Raw genomic sequence first — 9,885 nt, forward strand, 5'->3', positions numbered from 1 at the left:
CTTTGTGTCACTTCTGGTGCAGCGAGACAATGATTCAGCAACAATGTAGTGTGAACTAGTGTAGTGTTGTCGCTTTTCAGTGTATTCAGTTGTCTCTTCCATTGTATCACAAGAGTGAACTATGGTAGTACACCATTATTGTTTTTGCAAATTTGTATATATCTTTATTTTATATTTTTTGGGTCATGAAAAAAATCACAATCATAAATGGGGTCATAAATAAAAAAAGTTTAAGAAGCCCTACTTTACATCATCATTTTTAATATGACTCTGACACTGTATCCATCTATTAACATCACTAATTTTTCTGAATACTCTCATTTCTGTTTATAATTTTTGGTCAATTCCCTTATTTCTCAACCAACTCTCAGAACCATATGTGAATACAGCTTTAAAAATTGTGTTGTACAAAGTTAAACACGTCTTATAACATTTCTTTCTTGCTCCAGATATATTTGCTCAAATGACTACCTGCCTGACATGCCTCTTGCTTAATTTATTGCTGATTTCCAAATCTAACTTCCTGTCTTTGCTAAAAATTGTTCCTACGTATGAGAACTTATTGATGTGTTCTAAGCATTTGTTACCAAGTTTAATTGTTAAAGTCTCTTTCTCTCTACCAATAGTCACAACCTTTGTTTTCTCATAACCGATTGACATACTGAAATTCCTGCAGCTTTCCTCTAAATTATTTAAAGATTGCTGGATGTCTTTGGGTTCATTGCTTAATAGGACAATGTCTTTCATGTAGAGTAAAGAACCAACCTTTATATTTCCCAAACTGATGTTTGTCAATAGTTTTGATTCTTTTTTTATATTTTGGTTTTGTAGTAATTAATTAAAGTTATATTTTGTTACTTTACCTCTTGTGAAAATGTACGAAATACTCCTTCATATATATTTCCATTTTTCACCCGCACATTAACGATACTTCCCTAAAATTACATTTTAAATGGTATTATTATTATTATTATTATTTTTATTTATTTTTTTTTTTTAAACTAAATTTATTTATAAAGAATAAGCATCAATTTTAATTATAGAAATCAATATAAAAGTTTTAAATGCAACTTACCACCAATGATGCAGCAGTATGCATAAACCGTGCATTTCCATATATTCCTTCAAGCTGAAATTATTAGCAAAAGAAATTACATAATGAAACAAAATAATAATCCATTTTGTAGACAAAAAGTTATTGATTAAGAATATATGACTACAAACAAATGATTATTTATATATTATAATTCCTTGATTATCTTTTCATATTTTTTGTATTCATAATTTTCCGATTTTTTCTTATTAACTTTACAAATGAAAATATATAAACGAAAGAAAATAATTGCTTAATTCACCTTTACGAAAAGAAACATTTATCCAACTTACCACCATTCTTCCTTGGCTTACTTCTAAACAATCAACATATGAACCATCTTCAGCTTACCATCAATATATGATGTAGAATGTATGTAAAATTCTTAGCTGATGATGATCGATATAAAGTCAAAAATATGTTTTTAGTAAGGATGTCGGCTTTAGAACTAAGCAGTTACTTTCCTTACTTGCTGACTGGGTATCGAGTTTTATGACTCTTATGAAAAATGAAACACTGATACTTCTTAAAATGTTTAATTCTTGCAAACATTTTCTCACAAAAATTGATATACACCAATTAAAAAAAATATTACTCAAAGATATGTTCCCCACCTTATGCTTCATGGTGTTCTATAGTTTTGGTTCTTTCTATCTTGTGAGGATTAAGAAAGACCTTTTTCCATACCCATCAAACATCTGGCCAGACGGCAAGGGATGGACCTGACATATCCGAGACATATCACCCACAAAAAATTCGTGGTGTCACTCATCTGGATTTGATCCCAGGTCTGGTAGATTAATATCTTAACTGTCTCAACCATCTGGCCACCTCATTTTAACATTTAAATTATTAACTATCTTAATTTAAATTATTATAGTCTTTCTTTAGTATTTTGCCAGAATCCTAAAATTTGAAAACTGAGCTTTGTTATTGTTGCAGAATCTCTGATGTTTCTTTAATAAAAAATTTCTTAAACAGAGATAATGCAAATTATATAAATGACATGTATTCATTAATATTTAGATAATATAAAATCAATTTGTGTTTTTCAATTTATGTTACAAGATTTTTTTTTTATAATACAAAAATAACTGCTTTGGTAGATACTAAAATAAAAAAACTCTCTCTCTCAACCTTTTAAAGCAACAAGAAACTGAAACTAAATGTTCGTAAACCTGAGGATGATCTTTAAATATGAGTGAAAAATGTTACTTATTAAAGCTTTTTGCTGCTTTAAAAGATTACATGAGACTTAGATTTTTTTTTTCTTATTTAACTTAGATTAAGGATAAACCAAACTGTCTTTCAGCATTGAAGTTGTTTACTTGTAAAGATAAACTTGAACTTAGATTAAATTTCAAAGTTTTTTTTAAATGGAAAACTATATTAATTTAGAAGACAGGAAGTATCATTTGTATTTTGACACAGTTTCAAACATGTCAAAGTGCATGTGTTTTGTATATGTGACATAAAGTTCACACATTTCAAAGTGCTTATCAACTTAAAATTAGAACAATTTGTTTTTAAGTGTTGTTAGTGTTGATCTTTTGCACCCCAGCGATGGAAATGAGATATAAATTATAGGCTGACGATTTTTAATTCTCAGTGTAGTATTAGTGCAGGAAAGTCCTATTGAAAAATACATAAAAGCGTAGCAATGTTTAAGAAGTGATATCATGTATGTGCAAAATGACTAACGCATAACTATTATATAGGTTTGTTAGAAAAACTGGACAGCTGCCAATATTTTGTCATTGATTGGATTCCTTGAAAGGCATGAAAAAAATAAAAGGTTGGCTATCTTCAGGAAACTTAATCTTTAAAACTGTATTTTGCTTCTCCTGTAAACTTGCAAGATTGTAGCTACAAGATACCACTTCTTTTTTAATAATAGATGACTTAAGTAATAATTTTTACGCCAAAAATATATACAAATTTCAAGCAAGGTTTTTTAAAAAAGTTTTATTGTGAACATTTACACACAGAAATTCATGAATTGTGTTATTTTGATAAAAAGAAATTTATACAGTTGTAATTAATGTAAACCACAATACAACACCTTAAGTTGCTGAGAAATTTAATAAAAAACACAACTAACATTTTCAGCCAAATCTATTGGTCATCCTCAGGTTAAAATAGAAATATAAACATATTCTAAAATTAAATTAAACTATCCACAACCGTGAAGCAGATAATAGTGAGGGCTTATCAGACCAAATCAGACCAAGTCTTACCTTTTTTTGGTATGTACATTACCTGCCTGTATAACTTTAGTCTATTAGCATTAACTAATTTTTGTCTAACTTATAACTGTTTTGTATCAGCACCCTGTATGTCATCACACCATGCAAGGTCATGAAGATTTATTACACCTGTCTGCACTGATATTGCCTACTGTTCATACTGTTATATTTGGTATATATACTGTTATATTGGCATCTTCATCTTTATATTGTATAGTTTTAGGCATAGTTTTTAAGTTCACCTTACTTTGTATAATTTTTAATATACCACCTACTTTAGATAATACCTACTGATGATGCTTACTACTCATACCATTACAGTGGTGTCCTCAACTTATATATTGTATAACTTTAAGCTTAGTTTTAAGTTGACCGTTACCTTGTATAATTCTATTATGGCATTACCTTTAACTAACACCAACTGATGAGGGACTGTTTTCTGTTAGAAAACAGTCCGAAATGCATTTTGGGTTTTCATTTTCATACTTATGTAGTAACCTTTTGTGTTTATTAAATTTTTTTCACTTTAATCTCTGAGCGTTTGTGCCCATCATTTGGTCTGATAAGCCCTCACTATTATCTGCCTCATGGTTGTGGATAATTTAATTTAATTGATATTATTATAGCAAGGGCTAGAAGCAACTTTTGTAATATTCTAAAATATATAAATTTAAATATAAATACAATGGAACAAATTTAAATACAAAATAATTAACAGAAGAAATATAACATAAAATGTATGTACATGTATAAAAAATAAAAATATTATAACAAACTATACATACATAAACACATGTGTAAGATAAATTAAATAAACTATTATAACAATATATAATAATATTGTATATAATATACAAAAAAAATGCCAGAAATGCATAAACAAAAAATTAAGGCATAAATTATGAGCTCTCAAAATTTTTAATTAGGTACAGGGTGGTTATAATTAAAGTTGCACTACTCAGACCTGTCTAGAGCCTGTTCTCGTGGATGTATTTTGATGAAACTTGGTATGTATGTTATATGAACCATGGGGAAAAGGAATATGCAAAAAAATATTTAGTTTGAATTTTTGTCACTAGATGAAAAAATGGCACATGAAAAACAACAAACACAAAATGGAAACAAGCAAAAGCTTTTTATTCACATCTGTTCAATGTGCAATCCATTTGCATCAATTACATGTTCAAAATGCCTTACTGTTTCTTGTTCTTCATGCGCCATTTTTTCCCATAGTGATAAAAATTCAAACTAAATATTTTTTTTTTTGCATTTTCCTTTTCCCATGGTCCATATAACATATATACCAAGTTTCATCAAAATACGTCCATGAGAACGGGCTCTAGACAGGTCTGAGTAGCGCAACTTTAATTATAACCACCCTATACTTCCACGCAGATGGTAACCATTCAGCATCCCTAGAATTAATGCATTTATCATGCAGCTTTTTCTTATAAATTTCAATCTTTTCTGTGCTCATCGACAAAGTTAGGGAATAGCTTAACAATATTTGCTTCCTCCCATTTTACTACAAAACCCTCAGCCTGCGCCATCTGAGATAGTATTGTGGCATTGGATCCCTTACTGACATTGTGTTTGTGCTCTCTCAATCTGACTCCCAAATTTCTTGTAGTAACACCAATGTAGTTTTCTTGAAACCTAATTCCATGTTTTCATATGGAATCCTGTACACTCCTGCTCTTCCTTCTTTATCAATGTCATTCCTTAATATTTTGTATAGGTTGGGAGCTCTCTTGAAAATTAATTTGGATTTTTTGCGATCTGAAATTTCTCTTATGATGGCTTTCTTATTTCTATCATAAATGAACTTTGTGATTTTACCTATATTGCCACATGAAGCCTTTGTTGTGCTTATTTTGTAACTTCTGATCAGTGCTGTTATCGTATCTGCTCTGTATCCTAGTGTTCTGGGAATCTGTAATATTCTATTGATTTCCTTCTGCCTATCAACTACACTACTACAATAGAGAAAGACTCTTCTAATGAGAGCTCGTAAGGCAGTCAGTTTATATTGGTAAGGATCATTCAAATGTGAAGGAATGTAAAGTTGGCTGGCTATGTCTTGGTTTGATGTAAACACTGGTGCCCTTCTTTAAATTCAATATCTATGTCTAAAAATTGTATCCATGAGGAATCTGTTCAATCTTCAACTTGAGGCCATCATCATTGTTGTTGATCTTGCCAATAAACTCACTGATTTTTTGGTCATTCCTCCATAGTACAAAGACATCATCTACATATCTTTTAAAATACACCAGCCTTCTTGAAATCACAAAGAACACTTTTTTCTAGTTTTCTTAACATAAGCTCACATAACAGTCCTGATAAGGGACTTCCTGTCAGGACTCTTCTTTGTCTGTATGGATGGCTGTTAAAGGCAAATAATTATATTTTTATTATTAATACAGGTATACCTCGCCTTACGTCGGTAATTGGTTCCAGGAGAACAACGTAAGTCGAATTTACTTGTCTCCGAATCTACTTATCACTAGGCTAAACCGTAAATTACCATTCCCGGTTCTGTATTTTATCTATTAATGTATTTTTAATAATATATGGTTAATAACAATCTATTTTAAGCTTACAAACAAATAAATTTTAGTTTTTTAATATAGTACAGAAAAAAAGTAATCTACACGAATGCATGTACTGTAAATACAGTACATACTTGTATATATGTTAATATGATTTTATGTGCTTTAAACGTTTTTCTAGTGTTATTACGACTTCAATATTTGTGGCGGACAGACGTAAAGTCGAGTAAAATGACTTAAACTTGATTTTTATTTTTCCATATATTTTTTTTTTGACAAACGACATATAATCGGGAACGACGTAACTCGAAACGAAGTAAGTCGAGGTATGCCTGTATTTGTGGTTTTAGGCCCTTTACCACTCAGAGAGAACAAAAAGGCCATTACATACAAGCCAGTTCTCCATCTCATTATTGTAACATACCAAATCTGGGTTCTTGTTGTGCATGAACTCTAAAGTGCTACCATGCATGATTCGATTTTAATAGAGGGGTATAAGCTTTCATAGTCCATTACAGTTCCTACCTCATCATCCATTAACATTAGATCCTGTATCTTTCAAACTACATCTCTGAGATCATGTGCCACAAATACACTATTCTTGAGTTGAAAGGTGAGAAATTTATGTAATCATTTTTCAAGGATAAAAGTTGGTCCCCTGCATCTTTCCACTACAGGCCTTACTTCATTACCCTCCTTGTGGGTTTTGGCGAAAACAAATAATCTCGGTATTCCAGGCTTGGGATACCAACAATTTTTCAGGAAAGGTAATGCATTAGTGAGTCCTATTTTTTCAAGCTTATTGACTCTTCTATTGATGCTCTCAATAATTTTCATGTCAACCCATTCGTACTGTTTTTTTTAATGTGATCCTCCAATGCTGTCTTCTCATGATAACCAATGTCTTGCTTTTGTTTGCCCTTGTTGCAACCAAATCGTTTTTCTCAGCCAACATTTAGTAAGTTTGATGTCATTGCTTATACTACTGCCTTTCTTCCAAGCTGCCTGGTCTTCAATGATGGTTTTCCATCTGAGGTATTCTTTTCTAAAGAATCTAGCCCTATTATCCCTCTTTCTATTTCTTGAATTGAGGTTTCCCAAGAGCTTGAATTTTCAGGGACAAAGTTTGGTCCTTGTTTTAGAACCTCTTTGATCTTCATCAGGACTTCTATTTGGTCCCAAAGGATGAATGTTGAATGATCTCCCTTAGCTACTCTTGTTATTTGTTTCTTAAGGATCCATTTTATTTTTTTTAATATATTTCTTCCTTAAATTCATCCGAACTGTAGCTGTTAGCAAACTATACCTTTGTTGGTTTCTACTAACTTTTCAGGATCCTCATTGTATATATTATTTTTGAAATTGATAAGATCATGCAAGATTTCATATTTTTTATTCTTCGTTATTCTAACAGACTTACAAAGGCACGCTAGAAAAATTTGTATTTAAATTTGTTCCATTGTATTTATATTCGAGTTTATATATTTTAGAATATGTTTACTTTTCTACTTTAACCTGAGGATGGCCAATAGATTTGGCTGAAAATGTTAGTTGTGTTTTTTATTAAATTTCTCAGCAACTTAAGGTGTTATATTATGTTTTGCATTTTGATGAGTGAGTTTATTTGAATGTAATTAATGTATTTCAGCTTTAAAGAAAATTGTGTTATAATGCGGTAAAAATATACCCACGATTGCAATTGAATGTGATAACTATATTTGTCAGGAATTATTATTTGGTATGTTTAAAATTTGTGTTTCAGTTTTATAGTTTGAAATTTTTTTACAATGATATCTTTCTAAAGAATCCATTTATTTGGTATTTCTTCAGAGAATTACTATGGTGAAGGTTTAATTTTCCTATCAAGAACTTTGAGTTACAAAGATATATTTTCTGTTCTCTAAACATAAATTTGTGTATATTTTTGGTGCATATGTACACTTAATACATACAGTAATACCCCGAACTTACGCGATAGGTGGGACCGAGCGATGACCACATAAGTCAAATTCACGTAAGTCGGGATATAATTTTGCAATTTGTGTAAAATCCAAGTTGGATGTATGTAAACTAATAAATGTTCTCTTTAATCTTATCTCGTCTTTTGATTCGTTCACGGTTACAAGAAATCACCACATAGAGTCTCTCAAGTGTCTGTAGATATAACAAACACAGAAATAAATAACACAAAATAAATTGTAGCTATGTGTCGATTCCACGTGACACATCTGAACATGTAAGCTGAACAATAGTGTGGGGGAGTGAGTAATCAAGAGTTGCATGGCGCTCAAACAAAAGACGAATTGACGAGATTTGAAAATGGCGTAACTCCAGGTTCACGTAAGTCGGGGTAGCGTAAGTCGCGGTATTACTGTACACTCATATAATCCCCAAACAACATATAACCTTCCAGTTCTAAAAGGTTCTCTATTTCTGTTCTGTGTACTAGTGAAGAACATTTCTGCATTTTTAAAAAGATTTAGTATCATAAACAGTTAAAATTCAATATATATTACAAGCACAGATAACCACATTATAAACTTTTGTATGATATGAAACTTTTATATTTTATAGCAAAGATATAATTCTTGGTGTATTTATCAGAATAATAGCTGTTATTGAATAATAACTATCTTTTACATTAATATCACTCATCTTAAAAATAAATATTTTTTATTTTTCAATTATTTAGAGCCAACAAACAAAATTTTATGTAATTTTATAACATTATCTTCTAATGACAGACACCAAATACAAGCCTAATTGATTAATCTAGCCAGCAGTTTTCGTTCAGTTTGAGGTAATATGGTACGTACTTCCTTTGGGAAGGAATCATACTTGAGCATAAGGCATGTTTTCAGGCACTTTAGTAACTATTATAATATTAGAAACACGCCTTATTCCTAAGTGCATAGCGCTCAAGTATGATTCCTTCCTAAAGGAAGTACGTACCATATTACCTCAAACTGAACAAAAACTGCTGGCTAAATTAATAAAAAGCAAACGTAAAGCAATAGCAGATAAAGAAATGCAAGTGTATCTGACCCATATATGATTAATCTAAATGTAAATTATGCAAAAACAGTCATTTCACAGTGGTGCAAAATTATACAAATATATAGTGGTGCCAGACATATACAAATAGATTACTATGGCAAAAACATACAAATTTGTGATGCATAATGCTGTAGATAAGTAAATATTACATTTTTCTTAACTTAAATACAAAATTTAAGTTTCAGTTTAAACTTTGAGTGCATTTTTAACTACACCTTAAGGAAAAGTGCTAGCTGATTCTGAAAAAAGTCAAATTGTTGATTTACATTCAAATGGCAAACCAATAAGCAAAATATCTGCTGCCATTCAAAGTTCTAGAGATTCATTAGAAAATACAACAACAATCCTGATGATGGTCATAGTAAGAAACAAAGTGGAAGGCCTTCTTCATTCCAAGCCTCAACAAAAGAATGATTTGTCAAGCTCCTAGTAATACAAACATTACTGCAAACCAAATCCTGCTTCAAAATGGACCATTGAAAGTATGCTTCATTCACCTTCTCATCTAAAATATTCAACAAAAAAAATGCTCAACCTTGTCTGAAAGATCACCAAAGCAAGAGTTGAAAGACAAAGATGAGTTGGACAACTGAGTGACAAGAAATTGTTTTCAGTGATGAAAAAACAAACAACTTGAATGACCTGGCTGGATATCAACACTATTAGCACAACAGCCAAAAAGAAGAGCAAGTTTATTCTAAGCATGTCCAAGGCATTGGTCAATAATGACTTAGCAGCTTTGCAGTGGAAAGGAAAATCTGAAACTATCTCTATAAATCACATGAATATCTAAATTGGCATATCAAAAACTGCTAGCGAACAACTCCTTCCAATTAGAATATAAATAAATAAATATATAAATATGCAATTAATATTTGCACAACAAAACTAGTTAAAGTATACAAATAAAGTGAAATAGTTTAAAAATTTATGAGTA

The 9,885-nt window shown here is 30.7% G+C and overlaps 1 protein-coding gene across 1 annotated transcript in view; it reads right to left on the bottom strand.

Annotated features, from left to right (window-relative positions):
- Positions 1–9,885, bottom strand: part of LOC111613882 (ataxin-2 homolog) — a 17,211-nt gene that overhangs the window by 3,496 nt on the left and 3,830 nt on the right. Inside the window, exons 2-3 of the mRNA XM_023355235.1 lie at positions 1,076–1,129; positions 864–935 (exon numbers count right to left, since the gene is read on the bottom strand). Of these exons, the coding sequence (XP_023211003.1) occupies positions 864–935; positions 1,076–1,129 (126 nt within the window). The remainder of the gene's footprint in view (positions 1–863; positions 936–1,075; positions 1,130–9,885) is intronic.

This window comes from Centruroides sculpturatus, unplaced genomic scaffold, assembly GCF_000671375.1.
Source record: "Centruroides sculpturatus isolate CEXI.00-Female unplaced genomic scaffold, Cexi_2.0 scaffold2052, whole genome shotgun sequence".
NCBI lineage: Eukaryota > Metazoa > Arthropoda > Arachnida > Scorpiones > Buthidae > Centruroides > Centruroides sculpturatus.